This window comes from Rhinatrema bivittatum, chromosome 7, assembly GCF_901001135.1.
Source record: "Rhinatrema bivittatum chromosome 7, aRhiBiv1.1, whole genome shotgun sequence".
Classification (NCBI taxonomy): Eukaryota; Metazoa; Chordata; class Amphibia; order Gymnophiona; family Rhinatrematidae; genus Rhinatrema; species Rhinatrema bivittatum.
In genome coordinates, this window is record NC_042621.1 from 97,481,684 (window position 1) to 97,498,077 (window position 16,394).

The 16,394-nt window shown below is 47.9% G+C and overlaps 1 protein-coding gene across 2 annotated transcripts in view; it reads right to left on the reverse strand.

Annotated features, from left to right (window-relative positions):
• FHOD1 (formin homology 2 domain containing 1) overlaps window positions 1-16,394 on the reverse strand; it is a 302,110-nt gene that overhangs the window by 226,921 nt on the left and 58,795 nt on the right. For both annotated transcript variants that reach the window (XM_029608780.1, XM_029608781.1), the window contains exon 2: window positions 9,349-9,455. In XM_029608780.1, coding sequence (XP_029464640.1) covers window positions 9,349-9,455 — 107 coding nt within the window. The remainder of the gene's footprint in view (window positions 1-9,348; window positions 9,456-16,394) is intronic.

The following is a 16,394-nucleotide window of genomic DNA, read 5'->3' on the forward strand; positions in this document are numbered from 1 at the left end:
AATCTTTCCCTCCAGCTAAACCCTGTGTTCCCTCCCCTCCCCACCTCCCAATTTTAGTGGTTCCCCCCTGTCATCCCCAGCCTTTCCCTGAATTACCACTCTCCTCAAATCTGCTCCTCTTCCTGGCACTTTTCCTGCACAATTCATGTGGAGAAATGTTTAGCTCTTAATTTTCTTTCCATGAATCCTGCAACACTCATCTCTGCCTCCCATCCTACTGGTAGGGGAACAGAACCCACTTGATCGGACTGGACTGGTGTGGCAGGATGAAATGGAATTCTCTGTTTCTTCCTACGGTTTGAACCTCAGTGTGCGCCACAGATCAGCACAGAGCACGGTGCGGTTCAGAGGCACTGAAACGAACTGCATGGAAGAGGTGCTGGCAGGAGGAGCCATGAAGCAGATAAAGGGGGGGGGGGGAGGGGGGAGGTAAGGGAGCCAGGATCGAGGAGCTTAGCAAGAGAGGGAGAAGAAGCAAGGGCCATGCTGGAAGGATTGGGACATGAGGGAGAAAAGCCTCCTGTAGTCAGCCCCGCATTGCCCCCCCCCCCCCCCCCAAGGTTTTGGAACAGTGCTTCTCAACCTTTTTTTTTTATTGGGACACACCTGACAGATAAAGTTTATAGGCGTGACACACTGAACACTTGACCATCACGGGGCTAAATGAAAACATATACTCTGCATCCAGAGGAACCTGCTCCCCCACCCCTAACAATGGATGCCGAGCAGAACTAGTTTATTTCAAAAACAACTCGCTATATAAAAAAATATATTATGATTCTGCTGCTATCTCAGTAACTGAAACACAAACTCCTTTACTACCAGGCACATTGTAAAATACAAAACCTGGAAAAAAAAAAACAACCACTCAGCACATGTGTAGGAAACCTTCCACACCACTATAACACTAATTCCATAACTCAGCCAGCAATATCCCTACCTATGAAAAGGCAGCAGTGCCGCACCAATGCATGTCCTATTGAGAATGAGAAAACGCAACAAATAAATTAATACAAATCCTTACCTACAAGTAAAATACCTCACCTCACTCACACATACAGATCAGACCTTCCCAAATACAGAATAAAAGACCACAAGTTAAAAATGTGGAGACAAAAACTGAAATGGAAACCTCAAAAAGCCACTCTGCTTGCAGTGCAAAACTCGAGAGCTAGAAACAGAAATAATATCCTCCTACACCAAGCAAAGTACAAAGATAGAAGAAATGCACATGCCCCTTGTCACTCTCCTTCCATGTCTCCATCATCCTTCACGTCTCCCAATTACCCCCTTTCAATCATCCGCTCACACTCACATCCCAGCCCAGCATTCCTGACTCCCCTGCTTGACTCTCCCTACCCCCTTCATCCCATCTCCCTCCCTGCCCAGCTACCCCAACCCTCTGCTTCCCACCCCTTCCTGCTCAGCATCCCCACACTCCCTCTTCCCTTCCACTTCCATCTTCTCAGCATCCCCAACCTCCTTTCCCCACCCTCCACAGGGTGAAGAGATCATCAGCAGCATCAACTCCCAGACTCAGCAGGGGGAAGATAAAGTTTACATCCCATCAGGCCCAGAACAGCAGGAGCTGGCAATGTCTCGCTCTGATCTGGGTAAAGTAGGAAACAGCCTCCCCCTGGACCAGAAAGAGGAGAAGGAAGTGAGAGGAGAAGGAAGTGAGAGGAGAAGGAAGTGAGAGGAGCTTCCCATCAGGCCCAGTGTCGGAAGTCAACCAACTCCCAGCCGGGCTGATAAGGAGACAGCTGGCCCTGCGACTCGCCTCCCAGGACCTCACAACCCACCTGTTGGGAACCTCTGCTTTGCAGTGCTCCCACTATCTTCCCACTCGCCTCCCCTTCCCAGGCACAAACCCGGATCGGACTCTCCTCATTCCACAATTCGAAAAGAGAGGCCATGTGGGGAGAGAGGAGGATCAGGGCAGAGGTGAGCAGAGGAAACCTTCCCCCACCAATTTCTCAAGGGGGACCCCCCCTGCATCTGCAGTGCCTAGGGGAGTCCAAATATTATGCTTCAATCTTTTTATTAAACAACACTAAACCTGTATAACATCCTACGGAGCCATGCATAAAATCAGGACGCTGGTTTACACTTCCCAGTGTCCCATAACCAAGGTGCTCCATATTTTCTACCCCCAGTCTCCCATCCCACCCCTCCCGGGCCCCGCATCCTCCTCTGCTTACACGTTCAGCATCGCCCGTGTCACAGGCCTGAGCCCATTCCTCCAGGCCTCTGCTAACTCCCTTGTCCCGTTATGGAAACCTGCAGTTCTCCTGGTCTTTTTCAGGCAGATTTCTTGCTTATCAGCTTAACTGCCATCTTGGTCTGCTGATGTTATATGTTTTGATCAGGTAAAAGGGGAAAAGATGCATCTCCACCAGGAGCTCTGCCAGAAAGCATCCCACTGTCAAAGCTTTTGTGTTTAAACCTGGATGGAGATGGTGCAGGGGGATAGACAGAGCAGGAATTAACCAGAAAACCAGACGACTTTTTCTTGTATCTTGGGAAGATGGGGGAAGAATGAATGGACAACAGGCAAAATCCCTCACATCTTTATTCAGTGAAAGGTCCACTATCACCCTCAAAACTATTTTGCCTTTTACATGTTTTTTCTAAAAAGGAGTTTAATTAAAAAAAAAAAAAAAAAAAAAGCAGCTCATATACTCCAAGGCTCCTAGCCCCATTCTACCCCTATTTAAAAGTGAATAATTACAAATAAAAACCTACAGTTCATCACACAAAGGCTCCCCCTTTCTCAGCCCCCATAACCTCTGCTTTTAAACCCGCTTTATCCATCCTTACCTAATGTAATTAACTCAATGCTGCACCTGAAAAACAAAAAACAAAAGCTAAACTATATTCCTTTTACTAAAACTAAAAGTTGGCTATAAACAAGCTGTTGGGATTAGCCCAATTATCCCACAAGAATGTACTGGGAATCCTAAATGTTCGTTGCGTGATGCCAAATATTCTGTTTACTTCAAAAGTGCATTAACCTACTGGTTAGGCCTGCTAAATTTAAGGGAACGTTCACTAAGACAGTTCAATGGCAGTTATGTAAACTGGTATAATTCTGGTACTGCTTTTAACTTGAAATTCTTGGTGGCAGGCTTCTCATATCTAACAGTAAATAACATCAGTCAGGCATTGCCTGTTGACGCTTCGGAGGGATAAAGGCCCTATGCTTTGCCTCAGGTGTTTAACTTCTCCCACATATAATCCAGTAGGGGCAAACCGGATTATAAAGTGGCTGAGAGGAAAGCAAAAGAGGGTTACAGTTAACAGAGTTCAACCCGAAAAAGGTGTGGGAGGAGGCAACCATTGGTTCTGGGTCTGATTTTGTTCAATATTTATGCAAGGGGTATTACAGAGGGACAGTCAGGGAGGGGCACAGAAAACACAAGGAGTGACTGAAAGAAGCTGGGGGAATGGGGTCTAGAGTTTGGCGACTAGGACTGAATGCTAGAAATATAGGGGCAGATGGTCAAAGGGTTACGCACGTAACCCCGAAGATCTGCTCCTGCATGCGCCGAGCCTATTTTGCGTAGGCTTGGCGACGCGCGCAAGCCCCGGGACGCGCTTATGTCCCGTGGCACCGTTCCGGGGCGGGACCGAGGCCTCCGGCACAGCGGCCGTGCCAGGGGATAGCACGCCGGCAGCTGGCGAGCAGGCGTAACTAATGAAATAAAGGTAGGGGGTGGGAGCGGAAGGAAAGTTGCCTCCGAGGCCGCTCCGCCCTGTGTGCACCCCCTTGCGTGCGCCGACCCTGGATTTTATGACATGCGTGCGCATGTCATAAAATCAGGTGTACATTTGTTTGCGCCAGGTATAAAATCTGCCCCATAATGTGAGGTCATGATTTGTGTAGAAAAAACCCCGCCAAGGAGCAGTACAAAGGAGGGAAATGCACAAAACATGAGAGGGAGCTGTGGGGGTTATCGTATCCGATGATCTGAAGGTGGCCAGTGCGACAAGGTAACAGCAAACACCAGAAGGATGCTGGGGTACCTAAGGAAAGGAAAAAAAGAAGCCATATTGCCTCTGTACAGATCTCTGGCAAGACCTCATTTAGGGGGGCAATCTCCAAACCGTCCGCGCTGAAGCTAAGTCTGGGGGTACATTTTACCCCTGGGCTTTGCGGTCACTCCTCCGAGGAAAAAGCGTGCGCCCGCTTCCCCTTTGAAATCGGCCCCGGAGGAAAAAGGTACCCGCAGAGGTTTTGCGCCCGCTGCTTCCACAGAAAAATACTACACACGGATTTTAAACAATGGAAGTCCTGCCTATTGGTTTCCTCCCCGACCTGAGCTCGCCGCCAGCCATGGCTCCTCCTTATCTGGGTAAAAGCACCGCATCCCGTTCTAGAGACCGCACCCGGACATGGACGGGATGGGGGCTAGTTCGGAGGGGCCGCTACGGAAACGATCGCAGCGGGCTTTCACCGCAAAACACACAGGAAGAGACCTCGAGTTCCTAAAACACGCATTACCCTTGAGGAAAGGCGGGAAAGGACAGACACCGATTAAAACTTGCAAATACTTCCAAGGAATAAACACTCGGGGAGGCAGGTCTGTTTAAAACGAAGGGAAGCCTGAGAGTGAGGGGCCACAGGCTAGAGGGTGCAGGAGGAACCGATCTAAAGAAATATTTCTTCATGGAAAGAGCGGTGAGTCTGTGAAACAGCCTCCCCATGGGAAGAGGCAAGGGTCAGATTCCCAGAAAGCACGGCAAGAGCACGGGCGACCCCCGAGAGGGCGGAAAAGTCTAGGAAGGCCAATACTCGAGAGCAGGATCTGCAGTAAGTGGGACGGGAGATGGAAACGGGGGAGACCGGACGGCCTTTTATCCGCCCACGTGTTTCAAACGGTCTACGCACAGCGCGCAGCCAGAGGCAAACGCCAAGGGCATAAAAAGAAGGCGGCCACCGAAAGCGAAGTAATATTCATAGCTGCGCAAGAAAAAGAAAAAAAAAAAGCCGCAACTGCTTAGCATTTCTTTTTATAAGAATTTCTGAGGGCCTGAACGAGCAAACGGATGCCAGGAGACTTCTCAAGGGAAATGTTTCATGAAAAACTGTGTTTATTTGCACAAAAATAGAAGTGAAATCACCACTAAAATATCCCAACCCATCCAGCGCAGGCCGAAATCCCAGGCAGCATCCAGTCAAGCCCTTTCCTGCTTCGGCTTAGATTACCCAATCTCTTCTCGTGCCCTCTTTCCAAGCACGCACTTATTTAATCTGAAGCCTAGAAAGCAGCCCTTTCATCGCGCAGAAGTCAAAGCGTCCTATTTATTCGCCTGGACGGCAACTTTCAACAGGCGCGCGGGCACCCCCTATACACGTGCCGGCGCGTACCCAGAGGCATGGCAAGTTGATAACACACGCATGTACGTAATAAAATAGCCTAGGCGTAAGTATGTGCGTGCCTAGTTTTGCAAGTGGGCGCACATGGCCACATAAAGTCAGGTTTGAGCTGCGCGGGGGGAATTTTATAACAGACGCACATTCACGCCATGACCATTTCCACCGGTTCGGCCACCCAGTCTAGAGCTAGGTCCTCCCTCCCCCCGGTTCTTTAGCCTGCATTCCACCCCAGTTCCCCCAGACCCCTTAAACTCCTCAGGGATACCTGCTTTTTTTTGTTTTATTTGTAAAGTTACATCTCCTCCATAACAGAAATAAAGTTGCGTGGCACCGGAGCACGCAGGTACTTGCACGCATCTCTTGGCCACGCCCCGGGAACGGCCAGGCCCCGCCCACGCCAACACCACTCCTGCCCACACCCGAGCCTCTTTCCTTCTCTGATGCAAGATGTGAACGCCCATCCCTCCCGCTTTATAAAATCGGGTGGACACGCCAGTGGTCTAGATGTGCTCCCGATTTTGGTGCGCGCATCTCTCTTAAAATTCACCTTCTGGTGCCCATGTGCTGTTTTAACCCTTTGATATTTCTTCGAGGGCAGCAGCCCAAAATTAAATCCCCACATTCTAAAATGTGAACTCACATCCCTATGCAGGCAAAGGAGCACATTCTGACTGTTACTTCCAATTATCCATACAAAGATGTACCTAACTTTGAATTCTGTTGCTTATCTTGGCTCACATTTCCTAGTGTATTATTAATTGATGTGCTTAGTAGAGATGAACAGAGTCGCCAAGGGGGTCAATTTTTAAGGGGGAGATTTTCAGTGTGTGGCAAAATAGCCTTCTAATCCCCTTCCCCCAATCTAAAAACAACTTTATTTAAAAACTGGTGACAACAGGGGTGAATGAGGAGGACGGATAACAGCCATTCCCCCCTACCTCTGTGAGCACCATGCATTCAAGTACCAGTGCAGCACAAAAATTTAAAAAGGGCAAGGAATCCTTCATATTTAAAATAAACTACTTTTCAATTGTTATATACTGCCCTTGTGCTATCCCTACTACCCACCAGGGGTTAAACCCTTGGGCTCTCTTGAGGGTCCCAACCAGCACTGCACAGGCCTCTATCCTGGCAACTCCCCTTCCACCAGCTGAGCTTCTGTTTGCCCGTGGGCATGGACCCTGCCCTCCGGCTACTCCCCGAAGGTTTCTGGAGACACTGCGACCTCACAACAACCTAAGAGCACAGGCTTCTCAGACAGGCATTCACAGACCATTTACTAAAAATACTGGGAACCTAAAGCAACTCACTTCTCCGGATCACGAATCTGTCACTAAAACACAGTGCTAATAAACTAGTAAGTTTATTATTAAAAGGGATTCGCAGTGAACTTAAAAATGGCTTGAAAAGCTGCAGACAAAAAGGAAATGGAAAGGAATTTTCACAGCAACACTAAGTGCTGCAGTTAAATCAGTCGATTTACAGAGTGAAATGCTGCACCTTTCCCAGTCAAACACGAGGATCCTGGGTAACCTTTTGTTTGAACCCCGCAGCTATACTTCCTAGCTGAAACGGGTTTCTCTAAGGGGTCCATGTAATAAATCCCGCACTAAAATTTGAGTTAAATTTTAGTGTGGGTTTTTACTTAATGCGTGCGTTAAAAACAAGGATCCCTGCAGGGTACGGTAAGCTATTCGGATGCAACTCCAGCAGGAGTAAAAAAAAATAAAATAAAATGGTGCACTAAAAGAAAAAATGCAATAAGATGAGTTAACCTGAAAAATCCACACTAATGCCGAAAAGTGCTTTAAAAAAGGAAAAGGAGATAAGTGCCTGAAGAGGGAAAGATTGTGACCAAAATGACCTTGAATGCAAGGCTTGACTCGGGCACAATCTTGCATGCAGGGCATGCCAAGTGAAATGGAAGGGTAAGCTCTCTAGGTAGGGCACCTATAAGCCAGACAGTACGCACTTTGGTGCTGTGCATTGCTAATGGCTACAGGAGCCCATTCCGGAGAGCTTACCCTTGGACCAGAAGGTAGGCAGTCAGTGTGACAAAGCAGCTGGGAAATCTAATAGTATTATCTGGGTGCATAACGAGAGGAGCCACCAGGACTTTGCTTGTTACCCCACCTTGAAGTCTGGGTTCAGTTCTGGAAACCACACCTAACCTTAGATTCTAAGGCTTAGAAGGATTCTGCCATTTTAAACCCCCTCCCTGGCTTTCACTTTGGTAATTGCATTATTCCTGCTGCAGGCCAGGTTAGAAATTCAAATCAGATCTTTCTTTCCACACTCAAAACAAATCCACTGCAAAAAGTGCCTTCTTCAAATTATGGCGCCTCTGCAAGCTGAAATCCTACGTAAATGCCACCCATTTCCATACTGTTCTCTAATCACTTGTTTTAACAAAACTGGATTATTGCAACTCTCTTTATCGTGGCCTCTCTGTTTCTGCCATAAAGGGACTCCAGATGATTCAAAACTCAGCTGTTCAGGTGCTGACTCTCCCGGTTGTGACCAAATCAGCCCCCGCACTGAGTGCCTTCACTGGCTCCCAGTCTTAACTTTAATACATAAGGATCTTAGTAATGAGGAGGTCCATATTCAAAAAGGATTTAGCAGCTAACTCAGAAGCTATAGGAGGCTAGAGTGGCAGAATTAAAGCAAGCATGGGATACACACAAAGGGGTAGATTTTCAAAGGGATACGCGCGTAACCCCCGAAAAGCTGCCCCTGCGGTGCGCGCAAGCCCCGGGACGTGCGTATGTCCGGGGGCGTTCCCGAATCCTCCGGCACTGCAGCCGGCCGGCGCAAGTTACGCCTGCATCGGGCAGGCGTAACTTTTGAAACAAAGGTAGGCAGGGGGATTTAGTTAGGGCTGGGGGGTGGGTTAGATAGGGGAAGGGAGGGGAAGGTGGGGGGGAGCGGTTGAAAAGTTCCCTCCGAGGCCGCTCCAATTTCGGAACGGCCTCGGAGGGAACGGAGGTAGCCTGCGCGGCTTGGCACGCGCAAGTTGCACAATTGTGCACCCCCTTGCGCTCGCCGACAGGTTGTGCGAACAAATCTGCGCCCGCGTGCAGGTTTTAAAATCTGCCCCAAAGAGTACAACGCTCAAAGCCCTTTCTGCAAGTAAAAACGCATTTACCCACAGATGTGGGGGCTTTGAATATCACCACATTTGTCTGTGGAACACAACGCATACTTTTACCCATGGATTCTGGGGGCACTCCTGGGGCAGCAAAGGGAACTGCAGGCATAGGTGCAAGCTCTGCAAATAATTTTTCTGGGAGCAATAAGCAAAGCAAGAGCCTATGCAGACTTTAGCTTTGAATATTGGTGCAAATCCCATAGGCATCAGTACTTATAGATACGATGATTACTGCCCCCATAGGGACCTCAGAAATGAAGGGAGGGAGAAGAGAACAGATGAAGACTGACCTGGATGGAGTGGGTGGACCAAGGGATCCCTTTTCTGCCAACACCTCAAATATGCATCTTTAAGATGTGATTTACAAGAATGGCTTTCTGTACCGGGCTGTAGGGTTACTTACTGGAAGATGCAGCGTATGGTATGCTACTTCTTTTCCCATGTTTCTGCCTGCTAATAAAACTAAAAAAGGGGTGAGAAAGGCCTGGCCGAAGCTGCTTTGGATACCGGAAGCTGCGACGCATTGCTATTTATTGTAGTGTTTTCCAGTTTTATGACCCGTTTCGGCTTGCACTATATGTCTAAGGAAGGCTGTATACAATTATAGTGCCACAAAAGCTAAACCACAGAGCTCCGGCCCACCTCTTAGATCAACTTCCTAGCCAGAGTTGGTAAGATTTGGTCAGTTCAAGGTATACTGCAAATACTGTTCTGCTCCAAGGATACTCCGCATTTATTGAAATTGTTTCTCTGCCCGGTTTGCTGGGTATTCAGCGTAATCAGTGAAGCACGCAGGGCAATGATTTAATCTAATTACCTTATATCATCAAAGAATCCTTCAAGCTCATCTCTCTGCTCCGCCAGCGAAAGCTCCGTATCCAGGTAATTTCCACTGGCCGACAACTGGAGCGCGCAGTCTTCCAACTAAAACCAGAAGCACAGGTTATGTTATCCTTCCATGAACAAGCAAAGTAACCACACAAGCAACACATATTCCAATTCCCACCTTGGAAAGCTTAAAACCTTTTACAGTTTTACACTATTTATAGCAGAATATGAATCACTGTACACAGGCAAGAAAGTGGCACGCTGCTTCATTAGGAAAATCTTTCCTCGCCAAAACGGTGCTTCTGAAGGTAAAAGTAAAGTTGAGCTATTTTCTGTTCCAGTATCCTTAGGCAGTCCCTGGTGTTATCGTCACGTGCACGTTTCTGAGCAAATCACTTGCACTATGGCAGACCTTGCGCCAAGTGTGGCTAATAAAGGATGTAGCTGTGGCAAACACTTTTGGAGGTCGACAGACCACGAACGTTAAAGAAAAGGTTTCTGTGCATTTTCAGCCTCAGTCACAACAATAATGGTGAAAGGAATTACATGATGCCTGAGCTGACTGGACTGAGGCAGGAATCGTGAACTGTACATACCACAGCAGCACTGTGACATGTCCTTAAATCCAAGCACGTCCAGGCTATCACGCAGAAAAACCACACAGCCCTCGGTTCTCCGGAAATTCGCCCAATGACCTGAAGCATTTCTCATCTCACCAGCATAAGAAGAAAGAAACTTCAGTTGCGTGACTCACCTGTCCTGGAGGTGCAAACTCAGTGCCCTGATCAGACAACAGCCTGGTGCTTCTGCTGCAGTGATCAGGGGCAGTCTGGTGAGGGTTTAAAGAAGCAGTATGCAGACATTGGCCATTTACAAACCATTTAGTGGCCGGTACTATGAACGCTACTTGGGCTAGCAGTTGTCTGCTCCTACTTATCAATCATTTGAAAGTAGAAATATATGCAGGAATCTGAAAACTCCTCAAGGACTTACTCACCAGGGGTGAAATGGACTCCTCCTGTACTACCTCCCTTCCCCACACCTTCCAATAAATGATTTTGAGTGGAGGGCAGAGGGGAATGACGAGTGCATTTCTTCTCAAGATGCGTGCACACCTCCCCTCAGCCTTCTCACACCCATGCAATCCTCCCTCTCCTCCTCTAGTCCCCTCCAACCCAACCTGGTACAATCCTCTCTCCTCCTCCAGTTACCCCCCCCCCCCCCCCAAGCCTTCTAACACTGCATTCTCCCACCCCACCTCATCTCACCCTCTTTCCCATCACACCACCCCAGTTTTGTGCTCTCCAATCGCTCTTATGCCACCCAGCAACCATACCCCAAGCCTTCTTACTCTCCTCCTCTTCCTCCCCCCGCCCCGAACCTTGCTACAGATGTCTCTCTCCTCCCTACCACCTTGCTGCTGTCTCTCAGGCCCAGTCAGGACTGACGAGGCCTCCTTCTCCACCCCCTGAACCCCACTTGGGGGATGGAAGATAATACTGCCACTAAAATGCTCAGGCTCCAGGCAGGAGCCAAGTACACTACCAACCTAGGGCCGAAGATGCCATCTCGCCAATCACAAAAATCCACTTGCAGCGAGTATTTGAGCCCTTGGAAATGTACAGGCCAATATTCGGTAAGCTGGCTATTGGACAAATTATCTGGCTAAAGATAGCTGGATAACGTGCCCTGAATATTCAGTGGGATATCTTTCAACATAACCGGATAACTTTACATATAACCGGCAATATTCAGAAACTATAGCCAAGTTAAGTGCCAAAGTGTTTAATAAATAAATAAATAAATAAATAAATGAAAACAGATTGCATGCCTACAGGCCTTAACCAGCAACCCAGGCCTCCCTCTCACCCAAGCTTGAAAAGCTCCTCTCCAAAGCGCCCTGCATTGGATTATTTCAAAAATTTAGAGGCCAGGGCTCAATGCCAGTGTCTCCCCCTCGCCCACTCCCCCAATCCCTTCCCAGATCTCATCTTTATTTCCAAATCTCTTTATCTCTGGGCCCTCCCTCCTTCCCCCCACCCTAACTTTTACAGAGCGGCAGTTACAACCATAAACAGCTTGCTGGGCAGACTGGCTAGACCACCCGCGGTTGCCGCACGCACAGTGCAGCACACCTACCGCTCAATCCTGAACATTAATTTTATGTAAATGTAAACCGCGTCCGTGAAGCCTTAGGCCCGCGCAACCCAGTTTACTGGATAGAGCGCCTATACTGTATCCTGGGTGCGCGGGCCTAACGCTTCACGCCACGCTGGTATCTGTCATTTCAAATGTCATTTGAAATGACAGATACCAGGAAGTCGGGACTGCCAGTCCCCCCTCCCCTCCTCCCGAAGCAGGGCGCGAAAAGCAGCCTTGCTCCGGGAGGAGGGGAGAATAGACACTGACAGCGGCGAAGCGAAAAAAAAACCAAAAGCAATTTTGGTTTTTCAAAATTTTGGTTTTTTTCCAAAAGCGACTTACTTTTGGGATCTGTCAAGATCCCAAAAGTAAGTCGCTTTTGGACGCCTGCACAACTTACTTTTTTTTGCAGCCATCAGCAGGAACACATGGCGATCGTGGCTCCCGAGCTCCTCCCGACGAAGATGGCCGCCTGCACGGGGGAAAGCGTGCAATTGGCCGCTCAAGTCGTGGCATCACATCCCGTGCAGGTTAAACGCGCGACAAAACGGCAGGGAAAGATAGCGATAGTCGGGGCGCGGGTTACGGGATGCTAGGGAATAGCTAATTCGCTCGTTTGTATGCAATATCCATGCCGCGTGCGGAAGGGGTTGGCCGGGGATTTTAGGACGCGGTAGGAGTAGGTTATAGTGGATTCGGGATCGCAGGAAGGGATAACGCGGCCGGAAAGTGAGTAAAACGCGGCTTAGGAGCAGGGTAAACGCGGCCGCACTTTACAGGATAGACCTGTATGTTAGTAATACGTAGCCACGCGTATCTTATAAAATCCGGGGTCGGCGCGCGCAAGGGGGTGCACATTTGTGCAATCTGCGCGCGCCAAGCCCGGCGCGTGCTGCCTGTTCCCTCCGCCTCCCCTCACCTTCCCCTCCCTAACCCACCCCCCCCCCCGGCCCTATCTAAACCCCCCCTACCTTTGTCGGCAGATTTACGCCTGCCAGAGGCAGGCGTAAATCTGCGCACACCAGAGGGCTGCTGGCGCACCTTCACCCGACCCGGGGGCTGGTCCGGAGGCCTCGACCACGCCCCCGGGCCGGCATCACGCCCCGACACGCCTCCTGCCCCGCCCTGAAATTCGTGCCACCCACCTGACATGCCCCCTTTGCAAAGCCCCGGGACTTGCACGCGCCGCAAAATAGGCTCGGCGCGTGCAAGGGGCTTTTTTAAGGGTTACGCGCATAAGTTATAACTTATGCGCGTAACCCTTTTAAAATCCGGCCCATAATGAATATGCAAGAGAGAGATTTGCAAATACTGGTGACCCTTTGGGTAACACTGCTTTGGATATGATGATATCATCCATGACCCCTCGTGGGTATGCGGGTTTTCAGATTACAGGTATCAAAATCACCATCAACTACTCTGAATGGGTAAGTTTGAATGTGATAAATGCATTTGATTTTAAAGGACATTAGCAGAACAATTTTAAAACTTTTTAAAAATTAGCCATTTCCAAAGTCAGTTAAAGAAGTGTGCTAACAGCAAGTGCTCCGATAGCCTTTATCAGTGGAAGTATTCACATCAATGACCTCTGTCACACACCTCTGTCACACATGGTCAGAGCCACACCAAATACAGAATTTTTAAAGTGATGGAGCGGAGCCGCACGCGGAGCCGCACGCACAGTGCAGCACACCTACCGCTCAATCCTGAACATTAATTTTATGTAAATGTAAACCGCGTCCGTGACCATTCCTTTTTTGCTGTTTGGGAAAAGGCTAAAGATGCTGCTGTTTCAGGAGGCCTTTTCCTAGGCCCCAGTTTTACAGTTTGGATTCTCAGGATGAAGTGTGCAATAGGATGAAAATTGACCGGATTATTGTTTTGTTTTGACTTGTTTTAAGTGTTATATTCTGTTTTTATTGATAATCTGCTTAGCATGAAAGGTTTGTGAGTGGAATATAAGAATTTTTAATAAATAAATATGGCCTTGGCTCTGGGTGCCACTAAATGAAGGGCATCTTAGCACTGCTGGCTCGCTGCGTACAGTTATTGTGCACGGTGGGCACCACTCAGTCTTTGTGACTCCTTGGCCTCCCGCTCCACCCTCCTGCCTCTGGTGGTAGGAGCAGCAGCAGTGGCAGCATTGCTGTACACAAAAGGGCAGCAGAGGAGCCAGGAGCCCATCCGCCATTCCTGCTCTGTGCCTTTCTCTCTGCACCAGCACGGCCGTTTGCAGATGCAAACCTGGCAGGCCAGCGCTTCCTGGTACTGACCTCGCGATGCACGAGATCAGCAACAGGAAATGCCCGTCCCTGAGGTTTGAACTTGCTAGTGACTGTGCCAGTACAGCACGCATCCTCTGTGTAGAGTGGAGATGCTGCTGCTTATAGTAATGAATGTATGTGGGTGGGAACAGGCAGGGACAGTTGCTGGAGAAGGGGGGAGAATCAGGGAAGTAGCTGCTGTTGAAGAGAGAGAGAGTCAGGTGCTCAGATTGGAGCAGAGCTGCGGATGGTGGGAAGAGAAAGAGGTTAATATTGGCAAAGGGGGAGGAGGCAGGGAGCAGATGGGATATTTGGGAGAGAAATGGAGGGTGGTGGAGGGATATGATCTGTGGTGGGAATGAGATTATATGGGGAAGAGTGCTGAGAAGAGGGTAGTACGGAGATCAGCATGTTGGGATGGGTTAGTGCTGTTGTCCAGTGAAACGGGGAAGTGCTGGGTGGAGTCAGACCTGGGAAGGGACGAAGGGAAGAGTGCTGGAGTCTGACTTGGGAGGGTGGGGAGAGAAGGATGAGTGCTATCCTTGTGGGATGGGAAAGGAAGATGGGGAGAATGCTGGAGTCTCCCTACCCACCTAGTCTACAGGAGAGTGACAAGAGCTTACAAGTCCCCTGGTCTGCTTCTTGTGCTTTCCGGTTCAATTTGTGTTTGTAAAGTTCTATTTCTAATTTGTGGTCCCTTGTTCTGTATTTGGTGTGGCTCTGACCATGTGTGACAGAGGTGAAGGATATGCTAGTGTTTAGCTTCTGTGTAGGGACCTGCAGTTCAGCTTGTTCTGTTTTCATAGGATGGATTGTTGCGGTCTGTTAGTGCTAATTATAGTATGACAGGTTTGCTACAAGGGCTCCTAGTGTGTATTTGGCAGGGTTTTGTGATGCATCACAACATGCCTGGTAGTGGAAGGAGTTTGATGTTCGTTTATTTTATTTATTAAAATTATTTATATACCACATTATCTAAAATTCTAGCATTCATAATAAAAATATAAAATAGACAATAAAAAGTCAATACATCACTTTAAAAAAAATGTTAAGATTTAGAACTTATTTCATTTATACTATAATCAAAAATCCTATAATTCAACTGAAGCAAAAAAGGAATGGTCACGGACGCGGTTTACATTTACATAAAATTAATGTTCAGGATTGAGCGGTAGGTGTGCTGCACTGTGCGTGCGGCTCCGCGTGCGGCTCCGCTCCATCACTTTAAAAATTCTGTATTTGGTGTGGCTCTGACCATGTGTGACAGAGGTGAAGGATATGCTAGTGTTTAGCTTCTGTGTAGGGACCTGCAGTTCAGCTTGTTCTGTTTTCATAGGATGGATTGTTGCGCACGCGGCAACCGCGTGCGGCTCCGCTCCATCTTTTAACGGATCCAACGTATGGACCCTACTACCAACAAGGCCCAACGACGTATGGACCCTACTACCAACAAGGACCCTACTACCAACAAGGCCCAACGACGTATGGACCCTACTACCAACAAGGACCCTACTACCAACAAGGCCCAACGACGTATGGACCCTACTACCAACAAGGCCCAACGACGGAGATGCACCAGCTTCATTGATTTGATTTTGATTGACCACACAACCTCCGTTAGTGTGGTCAATCAAATTCCATCTTGCCATCAGATGCGAGTTATAAATTGCTTCTTAATACTATCAAGGAATTGGAATTGGTGAGTGGGAACGAGGCCTGGATCATAAGAATACCGACAGCTTAGTTACATAAAAAAAAAATACACACAACAATCTCAAAGGAAGTGAATTACCACCGATGCTCCAGGAGACAACAGCAGTTTGGCTTGAAAAGATGCCAAGCACAATCAGGATAGGGTAGCACAACAGGTAAAAGGGTAGAGATCAATTTTAGATAATATAAATAAGGAAAAACAAACGAACAAAGCACCTTGAACACCTCTGCTTCAAGGTAATGAATACATCCTCAAACAGTGAACGACTTAAGAGGAATTAAAGTTTTGGCCAAGTTTTCTGTGGGTGTGTTTGTATGGCGGTGGCACCACATACACAAGATGCAGTCATTGTGGAAAAACGTTTGTAAGAAAGGAAGTGGAAAAATGGAATTTTAAAATATTAAAAAGCAGCAGACAGTACTAAAAGGGAATCAAGAAAAGAGCAAAAATAAATTATCCAGATGCATATACAAGGTTAGAAAACAAACAAAAAAAAATTCAAGAAAATACTTTTGTACATATTAAGTAACTTAAAAAACATGTACATTTCTACAACTATTCTAAAGAATTGCCACTAACTTGATACCAGTGCAGCAGAATTTTCTATCTGCTGCCCAGAATGTACCAGTGAATTTCTGTAGAAAACTATTATATAAAACACACACACATCTCTTTCCATCTTGGTAACTCAAGCATAAGAATTACACAGTCTATCTGCTGGCCACAATTTCTTAGGCATATAAATGAATCTATTGGTTTCATTCCACTACTCTACTTGAGCAAGATCCAATGTGTGTCTAATTTTATACTGCAGATGTCAGAAGTCTAGGCAGAAGCTAACATACAGCAGAAACCAAACCCCCATGTTCAAAGCAGCCAGAGATTAAGATATCGATTTCTACATCAGGCTGCCGT